At 49.2% G+C, this 22,118-nt stretch overlaps 8 protein-coding genes across 8 annotated transcripts; 2 read left to right on the plus strand and 6 right to left on the minus strand.

The window, feature by feature from the left end:
• Positions 1–2,473: 2,473 nt before the first annotated feature.
• FSUBG_1355 (serine threonine kinase) lies at positions 2,474–4,279 on the minus strand (the record flags this gene model as incomplete). The annotated part of the gene is made up of 1 exon (XM_036678453.1): positions 2,474–4,279. The coding sequence occupies one exon, from the start codon at positions 4,277–4,279 to the stop codon at positions 2,474–2,476; it is 1,806 nt and encodes a 601-aa protein (XP_036543065.1).
• Positions 4,280–6,820: 2,541 nt separating this feature from the next.
• On the minus strand, positions 6,821–7,933 carry FSUBG_1356 (short-chain dehydrogenase reductase; the record flags this gene model as incomplete). The annotated part of the gene is made up of 2 exons (XM_036678464.1): positions 6,821–7,411; positions 7,463–7,933. The coding sequence occupies 2 exons, from the start codon at positions 7,931–7,933 to the stop codon at positions 6,821–6,823; spliced, it is 1,062 nt and encodes a 353-aa protein (XP_036543066.1).
• Positions 7,934–8,478: 545 nt separating this feature from the next.
• FSUBG_1357 (Required for respiratory growth 9 mitochondrial) lies at positions 8,479–9,600 on the minus strand (the record flags this gene model as incomplete). Its single annotated transcript, XM_036678475.1, has 1 exon — positions 8,479–9,600. One exon carries the CDS (start codon positions 9,598–9,600, stop codon positions 8,479–8,481), a length of 1,122 nt encoding a protein of 373 aa, XP_036543067.1.
• Positions 9,601–11,381: 1,781 nt separating this feature from the next.
• On the plus strand, positions 11,382–12,966 carry FSUBG_1358 (latex clearing; the record flags this gene model as incomplete). The annotated part of the gene is made up of 3 exons (XM_036678486.1): positions 11,382–11,753; positions 11,805–12,563; positions 12,643–12,966. 3 exons carry the CDS (start codon positions 11,382–11,384, stop codon positions 12,964–12,966), a joined length of 1,455 nt encoding a protein of 484 aa, XP_036543068.1.
• A 371-nt stretch (positions 12,967–13,337) lies between these two features.
• On the minus strand, positions 13,338–14,099 carry FSUBG_1359 (inhibitor of calcineurin; the record flags this gene model as incomplete). Its single annotated transcript, XM_036678497.1, has 1 exon — positions 13,338–14,099. One exon carries the CDS (start codon positions 14,097–14,099, stop codon positions 13,338–13,340), a length of 762 nt encoding a protein of 253 aa, XP_036543069.1.
• Positions 14,100–17,068: 2,969 nt separating this feature from the next.
• Positions 17,069–18,841, minus strand: FSUBG_1360 (phenylalanyl-tRNA synthetase; the record flags this gene model as incomplete). The annotated part of the gene is made up of 2 exons (XM_036678509.1): positions 17,069–18,384; positions 18,802–18,841. The coding sequence occupies 2 exons, from the start codon at positions 18,839–18,841 to the stop codon at positions 17,069–17,071; spliced, it is 1,356 nt and encodes a 451-aa protein (XP_036543070.1).
• Positions 18,842–19,242: 401 nt separating this feature from the next.
• FSUBG_1361 (dicarboxylate carrier) lies at positions 19,243–20,350 on the plus strand (the record flags this gene model as incomplete). The annotated part of the gene is made up of 3 exons (XM_036678520.1): positions 19,243–19,405; positions 19,536–20,220; positions 20,269–20,350. 3 exons carry the CDS (start codon positions 19,243–19,245, stop codon positions 20,348–20,350), a joined length of 930 nt encoding a protein of 309 aa, XP_036543071.1.
• A 394-nt stretch (positions 20,351–20,744) lies between these two features.
• On the minus strand, positions 20,745–21,886 carry FSUBG_1362 (DNA-directed RNA polymerase II subunit RPB3; the record flags this gene model as incomplete). Its single annotated transcript, XM_036678531.1, has 3 exons — positions 20,745–21,126; positions 21,176–21,744; positions 21,815–21,886. 3 exons carry the CDS (start codon positions 21,884–21,886, stop codon positions 20,745–20,747), a joined length of 1,023 nt encoding a protein of 340 aa, XP_036543072.1.
• Positions 21,887–22,118: the final 232 nt, after the last annotated feature.

Here is a 22,118-nt window from a genome sequence, read left to right on the forward strand (position 1 = left end):
AAACTGTAACGAAGGTTGGGTTGTTTGTAACGAAAGGTGACGAGGCCCCCGATTCAAAAAGAAGTCCTTGTTCAAAGCGGGTGGGTATTCCCTCCTGGTAGCCTCGCTGGTGCGCGCAGCCCGAGCTGAATAACCGTAAAACCGTAAAGGAAGTTGTAGAGAAAACGATTGGACGGGCCGGCCACGCGTCGACGGCTTAGAAAGAGGTGTGATGAGCTGAGGAGTGTGTGTGGGCGTTCCGATCGTGGGGGGTTGCTTCGGATCCTGTTTAGAGACCTTTTCCTTTAATCGGGAGTGAGCTGATTGGGAGATGGTGAAAAGAGCTTGCTGATAAGCTTCAAGGAGATGTCAATTTGTTGACGGTGATGACGAAAAAGAGGATAATGCGAGGAACGAATAATCAATTGATCGAACTGACTGGGGAAGGGTAAGGGAGAGTACGATATTAAAGTAGTTCAAGCTTTTTTTCGCTTGCTCTCCTTGACCCTTATCCTCATCTTCATCCATTCATTACTGCCCGTCAATCAATGTTGGATCGACCCCCTGCAAGCACTGTTCTGCACCATTTTTATCCGCATCCCTTTCCTTGATTCGAGCTACGCAAGTTTGCATATGCAGCCTTCTAAGCTAAAGCTCCAGTGGATCTTCCCATCGCCCTTTTTAGTTTAGTATCCCGATAAAATAGTTTCAACCGATTGGACGCTCTCGAATTTTCTTGCTCTCTTTTTCCTGATTTCGCACCAAGAAAACCCTTTAATGGCGCTAGAAAGACCAAGCAAGCAAGCAAGCCTTGTGCTAGTGTTTTCCTTTTAGTGGGACGTGCCACTGAAGTTGAGTCAGATCCGTTCTCTCGTTGGGCGGGCAGCCTTGCATAGCATGCAAGAGCAAGAAGTTCTACAGCTTGGAGAGCAGGGGATCGAGGGATCGAGCAGGGCTGGGATTGTGCCAATGTAACGCTGAGTTGCATACTGACGACACATTCAACGTTCGGGTATTTCTTGATCAAGCAGAACAGGTCTCATTTCTGTGTTAGTTATCGTGGGTATTCATATTGTACGTAGCCTGTAGAGAAAGTCCCTCGAGGGGGCAAGGTACAGCACATTTTAGTAGGAAAAGCCTCAGGAGGTTTCACGACTCATGGCACTACACTCAAAGCACCCGACTTGTTTTGCCGCAATGCCCCTGAACTACTGGCGCTGCTGCCCACTGACCCGAACCAAGAGACGAGGCTGATCTCTAACTAGCTGTCAGTCAAAAGTCAGACCAAGCCAAACAAACAAACAAGAGGGAAACCGTCAACATAAACAAAACCCCTCATGTTCACATGGCCCTCTTTTTAGCTTTGTCGCCCTCTCCCTCTCTGCCTCTGTCCTATGACTGCGCGATTACCGCGTGTCCTCTACCCTCTCTCTCCTCTCAAAGTTTCTCCTGTTTCTTCTTCTCTGCCTAGATACATACTCCTCTTCCATCCAGACCAATCTAATCCCCCACATTCCCATAGCTCATGACGTACGCCTCGAAAAATTGCAACACGGTCCCACTATTGCGCCGATTGGATGCTCCGTAACTTAGACCAGGGTATCCTGACTGGTGTTGAGGTTGTGTCTGGCTTGGAATACATAGCGATCTGTCGGAGGATAAACATTTTAATAATGCTGATCTTTATCTGTATCTGTATCATCGAAAAAACTGCCAAAGTCACATCTTACAGATTATTCTTGGCACATGTAAACATACAGCACGTTTCGTCAGGGGTTTGTTCATCCTATCCATCCATGTCTTGAAACGGTCTTGCATGATGCTTAACTCGGCAAGGCCCGAAAATTGTGAAGAATATCGCAATTATGAAAAATAACATGCGTTGTTTCCTACTGATACGTTGATGTTTTCATATTAGCCAAGACATCAAAAGTCTCGAATCCTTCAAGTGTTTCATCTTCCACGCTTGTCTCAAACACACATACAACCAACGTGAGGCAGACAGGACCCTTTGAGCTGAAGCGAAGCTAAACCCTGCATAAATTCCATGCATGCATTCCAGTCAATCAATGCCGACGTAAGTCAAGTTACATATACAGTTGATGATATGATGGTTAAAATTGAAATTGAAGTCTCATTCCATCGTAAATCGTGCATAATTCCACATGACCAATCCTAATCCCAATCCCGTATCCGATATCAACAATCACCTTCCAACCTCGTTTGTTTCATCAAAAGTTGATGATAATAATAATTTCTTTTTCCATTCCCACCTGCTCCGGCAAATAAATTCAATGTTGGTATAAGTCAGCCTCATATGCCGTAAAATCAGCCCTGCCTCAGATAAATGAAGCACAAATTCGCTGACCGCATGCGCGATGTAAACAGAAGGTAATAAATGCCATCTCGTTTCATTTCCTCAATCCTAATAAAAAAAGGATTCGGTCCCCACAGGCTCATCAAAGTCATCATCTCAGGAGAACATCACATGTCTTCACGTGGTATCCCATTGGCCCACGGGGTATTGCGCTACGCCCGTGTGCTGTGTATACGCGATATTGCGAGGCCATGAGCCCTGAGTCCGTATCTGTTGAAGACCGACTGACCCTACGGTGTGTATAGCATCCATGTCGGTTTCACTGCTTCCTGTCGTCCGGCTTACTTGTGAATATCCTCCACTGCTGCCATTGCGGCTGTGTTCATACGTCCGTGGTGTCCCGTAGGTAGTGTTGGATCCCCCAGGCGGACTGACGCCCATCATACCATCACCAACAGCCTGAATCTGCAGCCCTCCAAACGAGGATTCGAGATCGTGCGCATACTGATGTACGCAGTGTGGCTCTGAAATGCCACACACTTCTGTCAGAATCTGATAAACGCGCTGTTGTACTTCAATCGCCGGAGGTCGGTCATATGGATTCATCGCCAGCATGCCCGTCACGACGTGGAGTATAGGTGTTACACCCTTAAGGATATTCGCGCCATCTTTGCTCGACGATGACTTTCGAGACGCATCTTTGGCAAGACCTGACATCCACGCTTCCACCTGACCTAGGTTCTTGTGAAAAGACGTGTCCAACACTGCACCGCCTCGGCCGGCCGTCTTGTGTTTCGCTGATCGAAAGGTCGCAAACTTGCTCGTCGTCCGCTTGACTAAAAATGATAAAAGCTCCAGGATGATGCAGCCTACTGAGAAGATGTCGGCTTGCTGTCCACTCAGCTGAGGGTTGGGCGCAATGAACATCGCCGTTGGTGAGCCGCTCGGGTCGTACGTCTGCACCATACCGAAATGCTCATCAGACGGGTATCTACCGGTCGGGCTCGTCGCTCCTGCAGGTCGAGTCCACAGTTCTGGTGCGGCATAGTCGTACCGTTCACGATCAAACGACGATTTATCGGTGTGAAGAATCACGTTGTCGGGCGTGAGTCGTGTTGAGTCGGAGTAAAAGACGTGGTTTTGGTTGGTAAAGAAGATGGTCGAAGGTTTGATGTATCCATGCGATTGATTCTTTCCGTGGAAGTCACAGAGTGTGTCAACGAGGCACAAGATCCAGTTCATAACAAGCTCCCTCCGGCGAGCTTTGGCAAGATGTTTGAACTGTGATGGTGTCGTCGCCAGGAATGACTTTAGAGTAAAGTCACCTGCTGGCGTAAACAAAACGTATCCATATCCATGCTGCGTATACGACGCCCAATACGAGATCATGTGCTCGTTTTGCAGACCCTTGATCCCATGGACAGCATCGAGAAAGTCTTGCACTGGCATAGCCCCAGGTCCGTTACCCAGCACATATCGTCTTCGATAAAAGACTTCGCCTGGAACATTTGGAAGTCTGACCTTGTCGTTTCCGTGCGACTTGTGCGTTGGCAAGGAAGGCTTCTCGACCACGTCTAGGGGTACCACTTCGTTGTCCTTGTACGCCACATGGTTCCCTCGCTGCAACGGCTTGAGAAGGTAATGAAACTGGCGCTGGTAAAACTTCTTTTCGACTTTCTCATCACGAGTTGCTGTCAACAAGAGGCGATCCACGTCCTCTAGGGCAATCGGTAGCTCAGCGTCATCCCAGCCATCGTCGACAACACCAAAGATCTGATCCGGTACACCAAGGTCGACGAGAATCAGGAATAAACGAGGCGCATCATTTCGGATGCTCTCCCAGTAGGTGCGCTCTGTCAAGTCCTCGCCGCCAAAAGCGACTGGACGATCCAGGCGTTCAATCTCATCCGGGAGGAGTTGGCTGGCGACATAGGACCGGGTAACGGTAGCTTCGATGCGAGAGTCAACCCACCACTGCCCCATTGTCGAAACGGCTCACTTGATGAGATGAAAGGTAGGAGAAGGCCCCTTGTGGTGCGATGTTTGTGATTTAGACCTGCATCTGTAGTTGTCGACAGAGAAGTTGGGGGCCGATTATATAGCAGTTGACTGAGTCTCTCATAAGGTGACGGACACTAATAAAGTGTATGTCTCGGCGACTACCTAGGTTGACGGTTGAGTTTAAGCAATATGAGAGTATGATAGGTCAGAATACTCGGCGAGACGGTAGCAGTGGCAGTGACAGTAAGTTATAGTTGCAGCTGCAGTTGACAGACAGTTGACAGGCTGGGAGCAGGGGACCTGAGTAGTTTCATATGAAAGCATGTATGTATGTATGTATGTATGTATGTATGATTCAGTTTGAGTTGAGTTGAGTTGTACTGTATGTGATGTTCAGGGATAGGGGATAAAGTATCAGGGTTCGCCTCATGGTTCAAGGCGTGACACGGACACGCATGGACATGGCTAGGTACTTGGGTAGGTCCAGAACAAAGTCCGTCAGAAGAGACAATTGAGCTGCAATTGGATTGTTCAAGCTGGAGTTGTAGTTGCAATGAATGTAAGAAAAGGGCGTGGGAGAAAATGGAGGACGGATTGGACTGGCTTATCTCTGCAGCCAAAGTGGGATTGCCCGCTCCGTGGCTGCGGGCTGGCCTGGCCTGGCCTGGGTGCAGAATGTGATGGCGGCGTGATTGGATTGGTGGAGAAGGGTCAGATAAGGTAGGTCTAGCCTCTAAAGTAGAGTGCAAGCACCTTTTTGTAGTGTCTCTCTGGGGGGAGACTTGGGTGACACATTTGAAGATCGAGTTGGGATAGGGCAAATCATGTTGTCAAATTGCAGCAACATTACAGCACAGACAGAAGTGTGCTGTGCCATGTATGATGTAGTGGCTTGCTGTGTGACTAGACGATTTGTCTGATTTCAGATGATCATGAACATCTTTCAAAGCGTTAACCAACTCTGTAACTCCTAGGTCCAGCTGTAGCGGGCGTTTTATGTCGCAAAGTAACGGAACGAGCGGGCGTATTACAGCACAACGGGTCGTCGGTTCCGATTCGATTCGACTTACAAGTAGGTATACAGTAGTTTGTCGTTAGTAATTAATCTTGCAGCCAAGGGAAGCAGGGGCTTTGATCCAATGTTTAATTGTCGCGTGCTCATGTTCCAATATCGGATCCAACGTTGATAGACTATAGTACCTAACTGCTAACTAAACATTTCAGTCAATATCAGACAGACAGACACAATGACAAGCACTCGATGGATTCACATCTCGAGTGTATGTACATACCTTAGTAGTTACACCTGCTGAAAATACTTCCTAAATCGATCCACCCGTCAATGGATCAAGGTGCAGCTTCTGCGGGCGTAGACAAGGCTCAAGTGACATGACGTTTAGGTGTTTCCCCCCCCGCCAAGCAGGGTCTATTATCCCCACCACCACTGACTGACTGACAACCAACGTACAGGACGGTATGTACACCAATACCAGTCCAGTCCAGCCCAGCCCAGCCCAGCCTACCAGCCTCTTCTCATCACTTACAAAGACTGTTAACAACACAGCACAGGCAGAAAGAGACTTTGTTGGGCTTGCAAACTTTCCACACTCTCGGGTCATTCCATGAAACCTCACCCGGCCTCGCTTCTTCCGTAACAACGGGCGCAATGTCATTTCCGTCACCGAAGGGAAACCAGGGCTGAAACATTCATTCCTGTGCCATACAGTTCATTCTATGTTGTACCGTCTGCTCTCTTCTCAGCAACTCCTCAGACTCAACAATAAGTAGAGGCAACAGTCTCACCCCGTATAGAGCTCTCCATCATGAACCATTCCTAACCCTTACCGGCATGTCCAAGCGACAAACAAATCCCATGTGGCCAAGTTCCAACGGCCGTACAGCAACCTAAACAGCGCCCGCAGAGCTGCACAAGGCCTCTTCCATCTGTCTCTCCAGCTCATGGACATGATGCGATGCGGTTCTCTGTACCCGGCCGCTCAACCCAGCCTATCCAGAGCTGTCAACGGTATTAAACTGTCTAAAGCCCGCTTAGCCAGGGGTCAATCGCTCGATCCCCTTTCTCCTCCTATAGGATTTCGTTCTCCCTCAAGGTCGGTCTATTGCATGTTTCATGCATTTGTAAGCTTAGAAGTTGTTTTCGTTTAGGTTGTCACGCAACTTGAATGGCAGGCTACAACAGGTTCTTATGAATCATTTGCCTATAAGAGATATTATGGATCGGTACCCTTCCGACAAACTTGACAAGAGTCAAGAAGCCTGTCCGATAGAATCGGCATATTTTCCATTGGCTATTCCTAGAACTCCATGAGTTGAAAACCGTATTCTCATTCAGCCAAAAGGTTCCTCAGGATCACTTCCCCAGGTCACCGCCTGTGCTGGTTCAACATATGTATATTAATGCTCCAATAAACATACATCGTCTCTAAGTCCACATTATTATTCTTAATCCTGTCTAAACTTTACACTCTTCGTATTCATCAAAAACTGACGCCAGCGTCAAGTTCACTCAAGCTTTTGTCCCTCTCTCCCCACAAACGTCTTCATCCCACGGTCCACTCCCGCAGCCCACCGCGCAATAGTTTGCGCTCCCACAGGCAACACGTTGAGCCAGTCAACCCAACGGGCGTATAGTGGCATCGCAACTGTAGCACCCTTTCCACTATCAATGGCAGCTACAATCTCCTTGGCAACATCCACGGGCTCAACTACCGGCGCGATGAAGGAGTTGGGTGTCTGGACCCCATAGAAGAGCGGCGTGCTCACTTGACCAGGTGTAACCAACACTGTTCGGATCTCGGGATGGCTCTCACGTAGTTCTGCCGTCAGAGAGCGGTGCATTGCTGTGAGACCGGCCTTTGCAGCAGCGTAGTCGGTCAGCTGTGCGGCACCAACCGTACCAATGACGGAGGAGACATTGACGATGGTACCGCCCCTTCCACCGCGAATGATGGCAGGTAAGAAAGTCTTGAGGCAGTAGAATGGCCCGAGAAGGTTAGTCGTAAGACTCTTGTCAATCTCATCAAGCGACAGATCCAAGAGAGTCTTCCCAATAACAATAGCCGCGTTGTTGATGAGCACCGTCGGTGTGCCCAGCTGGTATTTTATTAGTGACAAATCTCATGGTCTCGGAAGCTCAAAACTTACATCCTTTTCAATCTCAAGCGCAACCTTTGCAACCTGATCCTTGTCGCCAACATCACACTTGTAATACGTGACGCCTCGCGCCTCAGTATTCTCCATCTCGTTCACATCCAGCACAGCCACTGTCGCGCCGCGCATGCCATAAACCTCAGCAACGAGCAGACCCATCCCACTTGCACCTCCAGTAATGACAATGACCTCCTCGCTGAGGTCAACCTCACGTGGGATTCCGTGAGCAATGCGCTGGTTGACCACGTTGGCCATCCAGAATAGTGTCACGATGGTAGCCCACGCAATAGAGGCTACCATAGGCGGCGCTTCCCATTTCACTGTCTGTGCACGGAAGCATAGCGGTATGATCCAGCAGACGAAGGGGTGAAGAAGTGTTGTGTTGAGGACCTTGAGGAAGAGGTCGATGGAGAGTGGCGCAAACCACGATTCACGCTGCGGGGGCCGGGGGTATTGTGTGGGCATGATTCCTGGCTGATGAGGATGATATACAAGGAAAAATTAAGTGAGTATTGTATATCTGCGAAGGAATTGGATGAGTGCAGAGCTCAAGATGAACCTTTTATGAGAGAAACGAAAAGGCCAGAAAGTGGTCGAGTTACCTAGCCAAGACTCGATAAACGTTAGCATGTGGCAGTGAAACCCATCTCTAACTTAAGCGCCCAGCTTGCTACAAAACACATTTACCCCTGTCACCATGAGCCCACCTCGCCGAGGCTCTCAAACGAGAGCCTCCATTGACAAGCAGCAAATTCAACAAAGTGTGATAGTGATGAACCAATTCATTGGTAGAAACACTCCTGATACGTTGTTTATATGACCAGATTTATACTGATTGTTTATATACCAGAATTCCTCCTACCCAATACCCTGCAAAGCTGCATCATGATATACATTTCCAACGTGCATAATTCATTTCAATAGTAGAGTTAGTTTACAACTATAGTACAATGCACCAGCGCCGATCCATATGCAAAGCCTCATCATGCCATCGTACATTCGACATTTTTTTAAGATCTTCCTCGTCCAGTTCGAGGGACTGATTGAGAGGTATAATCCCCGGTTCGAGGAATACGAGCTCGAGGAGTATAACCCTCGGTTCGAGGAGCTGAACGAGGAGTATAGCTTTCAGGTCGAGGACCGGGACGAGGCGTATAACCCTCAGATCGAGGAGTATAAGTACGTCGACGAGGGGCATTCTCACCCCTAATCTCCAAGTCATCCCGCTCCTCTCTCGCACGGTTTCGCTCGGCCGCCTCTTTCTTCCAGTCATGGTAGCTAGGATCTCGCGTGATACCCTCACGTCGCCACTTCTGCGGCGGCTTAATACCCAGCGCAGCCTTCTGCTCCCAGACTTCCTTTCCACGACGGAACCATCGCGCGTTTCGCTTCTCTTCCTCATCAGGATTGGCCTGCCACTTACTCCTCAGAATACGACGGATGGCCTCGGGTGATACTTCGAATTTGTTCGATAGGGCTTCGGTGGTGTAGACATCGGGGAATTGGGCGTTAAGGGCCCGTATACCGGCCAGAGCATCAGGAGAAAGACGCTTTCGAGGACGCCAGCCTTCTGGGAATTTCTCCTTCAGAGCCGCTTTTTGGATTTTCCAGTAATTCTCTTTTGGTTGTGGTTGTAACGAAGAAGGGCCCTTCATTCGCCGGTTGGGACTGCTATTGAACTCGTTTGCCTCCTCATCGTCTTCTAGTTGCTGTCTCACGCTCTGGTTTCGGCGGTAATTTAGGGTCGTGAAATCTTCTGGCTTTTCTTTTCTCTTCCTCCGAGGCTTTTGAGCCTCGTTATTGGTGCCTGGTTGTGCTTTCCATGGTATCAACTCCGGATTTTCGTCCGTGGCGAAAGGGTCGTCGTTTTTCACCGCTGAATTTTCATCTTCTGCCCGAATATGAGAGAAAGGGTCGTCATCTCTTGCGGCTTCTCCGGAAGCATCTTGCAGGGCTTTTGAAAAATGCAAAGATCGGGCCTGTCGCGCCAAGGCGAAATTATTCTGGTACAACGCCGGTCGAGTGCGGATCGGCAGACGGAGAAGGGAGGGTGATGCGTCGACTTTATGAACTTGAGATAGGCCTTGCACGAATATTTTCAGGGGCGTGGCTCGGCATGCACAGCTCATCATGATAAGTTGGATCGGCGAGTGCGATCCCGAGAGTGACAAGAAAATGTGAACCAAATTTGGTCAATGGAAAGAGGCTTCATGATGGGAGCAAGGGTCCAGAAGTGGGGCCTAGAATTGCGGGCTTGACTCGATTTGGTGCGACGGACTTACGTTGGTCCGCATCTCCAAATCTCCCTCTTGCGGCATGATTGTTTCATGATTTCAGAATACGTTGACAAATTTGGCTTTGGACCTTAGATACTTTTGATATATCATCTAAGATCCATACTGACACTCGGCATATAATCGCCAATGATCGAAAACAGTGTGACTTGGATCTACTACACCAGCAAGAGAGTGAAGTGTCTCACTTACACTACGCCAAGCGTCAGTATAATAATATATCAACTTTATTTCTGGGAGGCATCATAGGAGTTTAAATATCTCTTTGTGCTGATGAGTAGACTGGTATTTTCTAGTCATAAGTCGATATGGCACATACCTTACTGTCCTACTTGTCCGCGGCTACTTGATATCATAATCAAGATTGTGGCCTCATCGCTTTCTGCTTCACCTATAAGTCATATGATTCGTTGCAGATCTTCTTCATTTCCTTCGAAATCCCATAGTCTCCAGTATCGGGTTTATTGATGAGCCCGATGCTGTATCACATGCGCCCTAACTATTCTCCAGTACTACCCAAACGACCATTGAGATGTCGTTGTCATTGATACCCCCTCACGACTCGAATTTCCATTCCAGGGACGCTAAAAAGGAACCCATCCTCCATTCGTGGTGTTGGTGTGTTGCATAAAGTCTCGCCACTTCATCTTCGGAGTCACTTCTCCTTACTTTAAAATACATTGTTACAGGCATCTAACAAGCTGGGGTACTTTCGTTTGCTTGTGTTGATACAAATGCCGGATAATGAAAACCGTTGCTTGAGCCACGCTGTCAAACATGCCCCATCCATGCATTCAACCAACATCCTCAAGTATACCAAGGCCTTTGCCATTGGCTACGTAAGAATCCGTCTAGCTTTTTAAGTAACGGGATGACCAAGAGGCGAACCTCTAGTGTCTTTGGTCGTCCATCAAACGCCCAGGAACTGACTTCATTATCAACTTCGTTAGTCTTGTGCCCACTTCAGACTTGATGAAGCCTTGACTTTACTGAAGTAGCGATGACTGCCAATTTCAACGCAATGTCATTATGAAACATCTCTCATCAACAACGATGAACATCGCGGGGGCCGGAGCTTCTTCCGGGTAAAGTGAAGCTGCCATGTTCTCTGAACCATCACAGACTCGTCTTGGCTAAGGCATGTATGGGAATGTGTTGTTCCCCGCTCCCATTTTACCCATTTTGCTTGTTTCTGCATATCATTGGGCTTCTTTGTTCTCTCTAACGTACCAACAACATGTTCGTTCAAGTAAAATCGAGCCGATCATCCTTAGTGCCCCGGCCGTTAAGTCCGAGATGGAGTGTAGGTTGATGTGGCAGAAACTATCACTCATCATGTGCTGCTATTCTGTATATCGTCCTCGTCATGGAAGAATTCCAATCATATTTTAATGCTATATATCCGCCCTGGCACCACTGCAGCCTGTGCGGGAGGTCCGTAGAGTACATTTGAAGCATAATGAGCCGTGGTGCATCAACTCAAAAGTTCAATTTCGTTAAGAATTGAGAGTCAACAACAACTTCATCCCATAAGTTGTAATCATATTAGGTATATCCTTAGCTCTTTGTTTATGAAATTGTACTGCAGACTGTGTTTATGATCCATGACACATCTAACCATGGACTACCGCTTCCCATCTTACTTCAAGGACCGCAGAATCATTGGTGGCCATAGATTCAACTGGACTTCCGGACATAAGGCCACCGAGGAACTGGACCACTACCTTTATTCATACGACAAGTTGGCCACAGATGCTCTCGATCGACTAGACCTTATCTCGCCGCCTACGACAAAGGGATGGAAGTGCCCTCATGGTTCTGGCCCGGGCCAGAGAGACATCTACGAACTACTCAAGAAACATGCCAGTTCTGATGAAATACTGGGTCAATTATGGGAAGAAGTCTCTACGATCCCTGAATGGGTTGACTGGGATCAGATTCAGCGTGGACAACAGGTCGTGTATCAGTTCAGTGGACAGATCCTCTTCGGTGTAAGTCATGAAATCTCTATCAAAAAGCAAATTGACTGACTGGTTTGCAAGCTCATGTATAAGTCGTTATTGGGCGGAATGGGTGCATATCGAATTGTCGAGACTCTTTCTCGAACCGGTGGTTTCGGCATCAATGTCACTCGGCGACGACTTCTAGAAACACTCCAGCATTTCATGGAAGTCGTTGATGATCTCGATGCAATAAAGCCTGGAGGAAAAGGTTATGTTTCTTCAGTACGGGTGCGTCTATTACACGCGTCCGTTCGAAGACGGCTTATGCAACTTGAGAATCAAAACCCGGGATACTTCGACATGGAGAAATGGGGAGTTCCTATCAACGACTTACATACAATCGCCACTATTTCAGCGTATTCAGCTGCCATTGTCTATATGGCCCTTCCTCGTCAGGGTATATACTTATCCGAGAAACAGACTGCAGACTATCTCGCTTTATGGCGTTATGTTGGTTATTTGCTTGGAACACCCGTGGACTGGATGGCTACACCACAACAAGCCAAAGCCATGCTGGAGTCGATAGCAGTATCTGAGGTAGCTCCATCAGCAAACTCCCAAATCCTCGCAAACAATATTCTTACAGCGGAAGCTCGAGCTCCGCCACTAAACATGCCTCGCGAGGTACTCGCCGCGCACGCATACAGACTCAACGGGGAGGAATTTGCCAGCGCACTCGGTATCGAAAAGCCTGACTTGCGATCCCGGCTTGTCGTATGGATGCAATGCACAATTCTCTTGTTCATAAGCTATAGCTACCCCTGGATGCCCACTCACATGCAGAAGCGACAGGAACAAGTACGTATTCATCACTCACGTCCCCTATATCCACGGTCAATACGAACCCGAGAACCTTGTGGCTGACGCCGTGTAACAGAGATTCAAAAACTTTGCGTATTTCATGATCCACAATCATAAAGCGGGCGGTCTCGGTGAATCGAGCACTTTTGAGTTCCAGTATCTCCCGCGCCTCGGTATGCTCACTGAACTTGGTGTGCGCAAGGACCTTGAGGCAGAAAGGACAACGTCAGCGGACTTCTCCAAGAGTATGACCATCTCGAGGAAGGCAGTGCTCTTAGTCGGCACGATTCTTGGAGCTATTACGGCGGTGAGCCTCGTCAGATTCGTGGGCGTATCGAATATACCGCGCCATTTACTCTCGGCTGTCTTGGCGCAGCAAAGCCTCGTCTGGGCTGATTAGTATTGTGTTTTGATCACTTGCTGGGAAAAGTCGTCATCGAAGTCAAATCATTTAGGCGAGGTTGAAAACAATATGTGTGTCATCATTCTGATTTCAGAACTGGTATTAAGCCACTAGCTATTTTATACAGTTGCGCCAGTAGGTAAAAGCCAACGATATGTGGCACATTTACCGCCATTTCCGTGATAATAACCCCAAAAGACTTATTTTACCAACTCCGACAACACGTGCTGAAGAGGATGTAATGCTCCATTGTAAACCTAGGTAGACAGACCGCTCAGTCGTGCCATCACCGATCCCCAGTTCCCGTTATCCGTACCCTTAACGCCAGAGTAATTCACAATACGACTGAAAAGATTCGAGCGACAAGCTCAAGCATGGTGCATAAGCTCGACAGGAGGTCGGGCAGTGTGTGCCAAGATGGGCTTGGACTGCTCCACAGGGCTGACTTCCTCGGGCTCATCCGTCATGTCGTCGACGATGACGGCAGGCATGGTGCTTGCCGCATCCTCAGGCTTGTAGATGAGAGTTGAGGAGCGCGAACGTGTTCGGCCAGGCAGCGCAGAGTCAGGAGGAGTGACAGGTGAGTCTTGGCTCTCATCCATAGGTCCAGGGCTGTGGTGCAGCTTAGCAAGCGCATCAGCCAGATCCTCAGCGTGGACCAGCTTGTTGGGCGCATCCTCGAGGCGCATCTCCCAGCCATGGGGAGGGCTAGGTGGTGGCGAGATGAAGAAGAGCTTGCCAGCATCAGGAAGAGCAAGGTGCTCATCGCGCTTATCGACAGGTGTGGGCATACCAAAGTAGACTCGGCACTGTTGACCCATGACGGCCTCGTTATCCCATACTTGGCGAACGGCGATAGCGGCCTGCTCGTCGAAGAAGGAGACGACAATACGGCGGAAGGATTTTAGCGGCGCAAAAGCGTGAATGGGTGCGGAGTGTGTGATGAGGTCGCGGATGACCTGGAGGTTCTCGGGGAGGAAGATGGCCGGGTCGGTGAGGTTGGTGAAGAGGAGGGTGTTTGAAGGAGGCGTAGGCGGGGTCATGGGTGGAATGTTAGACAGGTCGAGGGTGAGGTTTGAGCGGCGCGAAGTGGAGGAGGAAGATCGGGAGTGTTGCGGTGAGGTCTCCATTTTGAAGGTGGTTGTTGTGTATTGGATGTAGAGGCGAGGTTGAAGAGCAGTTATGATAACTGGCTCTGGATGATTTTGGTAGAGATGGAGATGTGAACAGTGCAAGATCTGCGAGGGGTTCCTGTCGATCTGTTGATATTTGAATCGAGTATCTGTTGAAATGTTGTTTCTCTAGAGTGTTTCTGAGTGTTGCTGAGTTGAGCTGAATGATTAAGACAAAAAGTGCGAAGGTCGGTGTCTATTATATTTCTATGGTTTTCCACTTTCCAATGGAAGCGCCGCCTCCCGCCTCAGGAACACGACGACAAGTCAACTAAGCCTCCCGGCGGCTGGGGAACTCGCTGCTTGGTCTTGTGCAGTCGGGTGGCCAGGGCACGCACGTACAGAACAGAACCTAACAAGGCTAGCGAGCGGACGCACAGGGGTTGTTGTTCATGGAGTTTCGGGGCTGTGCACTGCAAGGCCCCAGTATTTTGCCTCTTTTGGGCCAGTGAGGCCTTGACGGCTTTGGCGATGGCGATTCCATTTGGTCCGGGCCAGAACGTTAAGCTTTTTTCCCTCCTGCGATCAGTCAAAACGAGCAAAGCCCTTGTATCCTTTTTTTTTTCTGTTGAGGAGATTTGTGAGGGCTGTGTTAAGAAATGCCAATGCCATCTCGGCTCATGTTTGTTTTGGCTCCATAGAAAGAGTTGTTGTCTTGCCTTGTCTTGTGTTGTCTTGCTCCGTCTCGACTAATGATGGTCCTGCGGACTCATGACTAAGGTAGGTATCTCACAGAACCAGGTTGACCAAGTTTGCTACCATTCAAGGTATTCCATGTTTGTATGTTTTTAGAACAGGAAGTCTATAAATCCTCGAATCATACTGTCATCTTGAGAACAGACAAAAATAACGTTTTACGGAAACTGATGAGTCGTTCATGTTAATCTATCACAGCCCTTGTACCAAAGGTTGGCTTGTCTGATCGTATGTCTCGAAATGCCATCTTCAAACTCCATCCAAGCCATCTAATGTTTTACCGCTCATGAATCGATCCAACCATGAATTTGACACACCCACCCCCTGGAAACCTGCATGGCGCTACTGCAGTGTATTGCATTTTGACCCCGGACATTCAACCTCGATAGACTTTTTGCCATGAACAGGTGTTACAAGAGATTGCACAATAGAAGATCAATATTCACTGCGAAGAACGTGTATTTGGCGAATATGTACTATGTCCATCCAAAAGCGTGCTGTCCTGTTCGCAATAACGAATATCCCAAGATACCTATCGACTGAACTGTTAACAAGACACTCCCTGGGTAAGTATCTAAACGCGAGGATCCCCCACGGCATATCAGCTTCAGCCAGTCACAGCTCTTAAACACCCGATGACACTTCTCAAAACATCAAAGGTCAAGGGGGCTGTGCAAGAGGAGAAACAACAATTTGAATCCCAATCTTCGAGCGAGCTCATTCCTCTTTTGTCCGAGCCTCCCGAACACGATGAGATTCTCAGGTGTGATCCTAAGGCCTAAGCCCATACAACAAAAGCCTGGAACGCCTCCTGCTAGTATCAATATTCTATACTGCCTCCAGCTTTGGTCTTGTGGCTATATCTTTTGGCGAGATTGCGGTAAACCTCCGCCCTCTTTACTAGACTGGGGTCGTCCCGAAACCGACGGCATAGTCTAGTCCAACCCCATACTCAAGGAATTCGCCTCGGGATATGGAGCTCTCCATGCCGTGCGGGGCATCGTTTCGTGGATGAGGCCTTGGCCAACTCTTGGTGAGACTATCGTCAATGTCGTCACTTGTGCCAACTCTTGCAATGCCTACATTCCGATACGGGAGAAAGAGGCGGCTTGTCGTATTGTCTAGTCACGAGATGCGATTCAATGCTGTTCTTGACGGCTGTTCTCTGAATCAACTAAACCCATGCGCCTCAAGCCAACATTGGTCCAGAATATGCCAACATATCGATGCCTTTAGACTAAGTACACCTCAATTTTGCCAAGCCTTACAATTGTCCCCTGCTTTACCCAGTGACATACATACAAAATCGAAATCCTTGCAGGGATATTCGGACGGGCAGTTATCTCAACACCAACTAGAGTGGAAAAGTCTTCCTATACCTTCCCGATCTGGAAGTCCAGACATTAACACGATAAAGGAATTTAGGCGAGGTCTGAGGTGACTCTCCAAAGATCGGTTGATCGGTGGTACAAGTTGTGATATTCTGTAATCAAGATAACAAGACAGTTATGTGAGGATATCTAGAAACCTCGCTCTATTGGCCACAGTTCCTGACCGAAGGCTGGGTGATCGAATCAGACAGATATCTCTCGCAGATGTAACTGGAGTCCAATTGAAAGTCTCCATCCCGAATCTAGACTCATCAATGCCAATACCAGAACCTAGAGATAGGTAGTCTCCTCTGTCCGACACCAAGGAATTCAATAACACGTCGGCCTCCAAATCCCTAAAGCCCTCCGAAACCAGCAACGCCACAACGCACAAGCCACCCGCCTCATCCCTGTTCTCGATTACCGCCCCGCCGGGAGGCAGCTCAGTTCAGCTCATCCATGCAAGGAACCCAGAGCCCGGACCAGACGTGGCTCAGATCAACAATAACGTCACTCGAGCAAAGCCATTCATGAATCCTGCAATTTGCAATAACCACGCCTGATTCGTGGCTTGGTTGATGGACATGAAGCCCGTGATTCTACAATGGCGCAGCAGCTGGGCTCGTGATAGTGCAGGTTGACGACGTCAGAGGAGAGCTAAGCCCGTGAGCGTCGGACTTTTCATGGATTCATGGATTCATACGGCAAATACTATACAGATGCGACTAGCCTACAGATTTATACAGCCTCACAACTAGCTCAAGGCAATCAAGGGTCCAAGCTGCCATGTCGAGCTGGGCCCATGAGCTCCAGCTTCTCCACACGTTTATTTCAGCTCAGCTACCCTAGCTCTGACCCAGTCTATCGAAGCTCAACGCCCAGCTCCTTGACTAAAGCTTTGCGCACATCCTCGTGGAAAGCGACGGCCTCATCGTTAGTCAGAGTCCGCTCCAAGCTGCGGTAAACAATGCGATACGCCATGCTCTTGCGGCCCGTCTTGGGATGCGTGAACTCATCAATCAGGCGTACATCTTCGACCACGTCACCCGCCACGTTGCGGACAATTTCCATAACGTCGTTTTCGTGGAATGTGCCCTTGGTGTTGCCACCTGCTGCTGTCGTGGAGCTAAGCCAGAAAGACACGTCCTTGGGGCAGGGAGGATACTTGGAGAAGGGGACGAAGCGCTTCAGGTTGTCGAGATTGTCGGTCACGCCCTCGAACTGGGATAGAAAGCGCTTGTCTTTTGACCAGAAGAGGCGGATGTCGGGGATCTTGAAGAGAAGCATGGCGATACGATCAATACCAATGCCAAAAGCCCAACCCAGTTGGTTGGGCACACCAGCGTTGATGTAGATGTCCTGCTTGACAACACCACAGCCCAGCACCTCGAGCCAGTCTCCGGCATAGTAGACCTCCAGCTCCCATGAGGGGCTGGTAAAGGGGAAGTAAGCTTCTACCCATCGCATTTGCAGGGGCTCATCCACGAAGTTGGGGTCATCTTTGATCGCAGTAGCCTTAGCCCGGGAGAAGATATCGACGACCATGTTTTCTAGTGACCTTTTGAGATGAGCACCGATAGCCTCAGCCTCAGCAGCTGTATGGTGAGCATCTTGGAGAGGGTTTGTCTCTGGGTGCATAGGAGGGTTTGGGTCATCGACCTTGACCCCATGAACGGGCAGCTTCTCAAAGTCCTTCCATACCGCAGCAGCAACATCACCATTGGGAACTTTAGTACGATCCCATGACATTGCACCCTCCATCTGATGGAACACAGGATAGTGACTGCGGTCAATGGCATCTCGTCTGTAGACATCGGCAGACACAAGGTACCCCGCGCTCTGGTTAGCTCGGAATGTGTCGGCTTGGTGAGCACTTGTATGTGTTCGCAGTAGTGTCTCGCTATTCAAATAGTATGTGTCGGACAGGGCGCGACCGGGATGATTCACGGGAAACCCTAGGGAATCGAAGTTCTGAGCTGTCGATACCACAGGGCTGAACTCATTGTGATACTTGAACGTCGGCTCAGGGAAGTTGGCCTGGATAATCTGGCGGGTGATAGACACAGGATGGTCTTTCAGTAGGTGAAGTTTCCTTGTAGTGGCGTCGAGGACATTGTCGGGTACGTTGAACCATTGAGGATCAGTCTTGATGGTCTGGCCGCGGATAGTCACGGAGCCTGGAGTTCCCGTCGAGGGTGCTGCAACAAGGCCGAACCAGTCAGCGAGACGCCCATGCAAGTGATGGACTGGAAGTAGACCGACCCGACGAGTAAGTCCTCACGGCGCAAGCTGTTTGTAGGAGAATGGAGCTCCGGGGAAGCTGGACAGTTCGCGGGGCAGAAGCCCTCAGGCACCGCATGCCCTGGACGTAGAGTCTCATTCTGAAGACTTGTGAAGCTCGACAATTATATTACAGGCCGAACGGGCCACGCAATAGGCGCCAATGGCTGATGGGTTTATCGTAAATAAATTAAATACTCGAACGCCGAGAGTGGTTCCACGATTGGTTGGTTGTATCACCAAAACTGCAAAAATGTTCGGCGTTCGGCCTTACAGCTCCTCCGGATATAAGCAATCCAATCCAGTTCACTCACAATTAACTTCAACTTCAGCTCTTCTCCAACGGCCTCGCATAATGATAGCATTAATCTAGCGCTATCCTGGCTTCGCTTCGGCGACTTGACAGCCGATCCCGCTCCGATTGTCCGGTTACAGTAGCTAAACACCGGGCCAATTGACAACTTTCCGCGATGTCGGTAGCAACAGCTGAGGCTCATGCACTTAAAAAAGTGAACCCTTGCCGTAGTAGTAATCATAGCTAACCGACCTTTTTCTTTTTTCACCTTCCCACATCATCCACTTCCATTCTCATCTCAACTTGGCCTAACTTAACTTACAAGACAAGTCAAGTCAAGTTATGGAACCTTCAGTTGATCGACATTGAGCAGCTTAACTTTAGATAGTCTAAGCTAAACTCGTCCTTTTCCCAGTCTTTTGCTTTGGCTTGTGAAACTAGAAAAAAACCACCGCACGTCATGGCCACCAGTCAGGAAGCAATGAGCAAAAAGACGGAGACGGCGCCTGTAAAGACAGGAAAGGCGACGGCTGATGCGAAGAAGACGACGATAAGATATCCCTTTTGGTTTGGTGGAAGTGCCAGTAGCATGGCAGCTTGCGTTACACATCCTTTGGATCTTGGTGCGTTTTACGAACCCGAGATATGACGAAATTCAGCTAACATTGAACAGTCAAGGTAACTCTTCACAACTTCTCGTGGCAGTATATCAAAGTCTTACACTCTTCTAGGTTCGTCTACAAATGCGCACAGGCAATGCGCCCAAGAACATGGTCGGCACATTCGTCCACATTCTTCGTCATGATGGTCCTCTCGGTCTTTACAGCGGTATATCCGCCTCTCTCTTGCGCCAGATGACATATTCAACCGTACGATTCGGCGTCTACGAAGAGGTCAAGACACGTCTTACACGCCGTAACGAAGGCCGCGATCCATCCTTCATGACACTCGTTGCCCTGGCCGCTGGATCTGGTTTCGTAGGAGGTATTGCTGGAAACTTTGCCGATGTTCTCAACGTGCGCATGCAACACGATGCTGCGCTTCCTCCTGCTGAGCGCCGAAACTATCGCCATGCTTTTGACGGTATGGTCCGTATGGCGCGTGAGGAAGGGCCTAAGAGTATGTTCCGTGGATGGTTGCCCAACAGTGGCCGTGCCATGTTCATGACTGCTGGTCAGCTTGCCAGTTACGACGTCTCAAAGAGTTTGCTTCTCCAGTATACGCCCATGGAGGATAACCTCAAGACTCACTTTACTTCTTCGTTCATCGCTGGTCTAGTCGCTGCTACTGTAACAAGCCCTATCGACGTCATCAAGACTCGTGTTATGTCTTCAGCATATGATCACAACATCTTACACCTTATTCGCGACATTCACCGAACTGACGGTCTTATGTGGGTGTTCAAGGGCTGGGTTCCCAGCTTCCTCCGACTTGGACCGTACGTGCCTCCTTTCTCTGTGTCAAATCCCTCCTAACGCTTTCTCAGACAAACTATTTGTACATTTGTCTTCCTAGAGATGCACCGAAAGGCCTACCGCAAGGTTAAGGGCTTGGATACTAACCTGTAGACTTGACATGACATGATAGACCAGGAAGATGGGCATGTTTTGGCGTTGTCGTTTTGTCGTTTCGTCATTCAAGAGCGGTGATCATCCTGTTGGCGTTACTGCTTTGTTACTCAAGATCCCTTATACGAGCTTCTTGCGTGGGAACCTGGTTTGGAAAACATACTCAACATAGAGGAGGATAAAGGCGGGCATAAAAGTCAGCATTCTTGTTCAGAGCACTCAAGTGTTATACGTCGTACCATGATTTGTCTCCTGAAAAAAAAAAGATCCCATTCTAAGTCCGTGCTATGCCTTTTTTTTACGAGACTGTTACTAGTTTCCAGACCACCCCCTATTTATACCTCCAAACCCTTCTTGATTACGAATTGCATAACCCATCAAACGCCCCTGGTCCTTACTGCCAAGAAGATCCCCCATACGGTGTTGTTCCGTAGGCTGTCATGCCGCCTCCGTACGCCGTCTGGCCGCCGCCACCACCATAAGGCGTAGTGTACCCTCCATCCTGCCAAGGCGTGGTACCACCGTCCATGTTCATATCGGGACTTCGAGGACCATCAAACTCAGCTTCGTCACCGCCATACTTCCTGGGGTCTAGGCCCTTAAGAAGACCACCGATCTTTTGTTGCAAAACTCTGATACCGTTTTGCACGATTTGGTCAGGTTCCATGCTCCCTGACGTTTCAACCTCGAAGTAGAACCTGTTTGGAACTGCATCGTAGTCGAAAGGTTCGCCTTCTTGAGGAGGCTCTTCCCACTCAGCGTATTTGCTCTTGGGCCTGGAGGACGATGTTAGCCATAACCTTGGGACTTGTTCATAGAACTCACCATTCAACAGCAGGGTCCGTGTCATTTTCGAACCACCAGTCAATGTGGTGCAGCTTGTTATGAGGATCATACTCAAAACCAACTGCAGATGTAGGCATCCACTTGGCGTGCTCCTTTGCGATTCCCTTCTTGGCAATACAGCTAATCTTCAACTCTTGGCCCTTGCGTAGCTTCGCGATCAAGCAGCCGTAACCCTCTGGATCTGTGATCACGGGGCTTCCCACTCCATTCATATGACGACCATCCACCACTAGATCCCGCGCATACACCTTCATAATCTCGTCGGAGGTGCACTTCGCGTGCAGTGTCAGAGTGACGCTGCATTGTTCGCAGTACTGCTCGCAGTCACAGTCTCGTGAGTAGTTGAGCTCGTCAACTCCTTTCGAATCGAGAGGAATCAGACCCAGGCGGTGGGCGATGAACTCGTCGGCCAGCACGGAGCTGTTTGTCTCGATCTCGACCAGGTCAATGGCGATTGTGGGCACTTCTGCCTGAATAATTCGCCTCACGGCATTGGCGAAAGCAAGGTTCGTCTTTGATAGCTCGAAATCGACGTGGGTGTGATCGGCCTGAGTCGCATCAAATCACATCAGTTGAGTGTCCCCCGAAAGAAAAAAGGGTTCGGGAGCCTTCTCATACCGCAGAGATCTTCACTTGGGGCTGCTCTGGCTCCCCATCCATCACCATCGGGTCATAATCCATTCCGTCCATATTTGCAAGCGTCGCGCGCCGAAAGAATCAACGAGCAAAGTGACGCAGTATCGCGAGTAGCAAAAACCGTTATTGGAAGTCGATGTGCGGAAAAGAAAAAGGATTGGAAACTGCGGGGATCAAAAGGAAGGCGTAAATGGAATAAAGAGGGTGAGTTTTCGCAACAATGCGATCTGAGGCCCTGACTTTAGACGTGCATATGCGATCTGCTGGTGTACCTGGCTCGTGCCCG

Source organism: Fusarium subglutinans (assembly GCF_013396075.1).
Source record: "Fusarium subglutinans strain NRRL 66333 chromosome Unknown NRRL66333_c0000007, whole genome shotgun sequence".
In the NCBI taxonomy this organism is placed as follows: domain Eukaryota; kingdom Fungi; phylum Ascomycota; class Sordariomycetes; order Hypocreales; family Nectriaceae; genus Fusarium; species Fusarium subglutinans.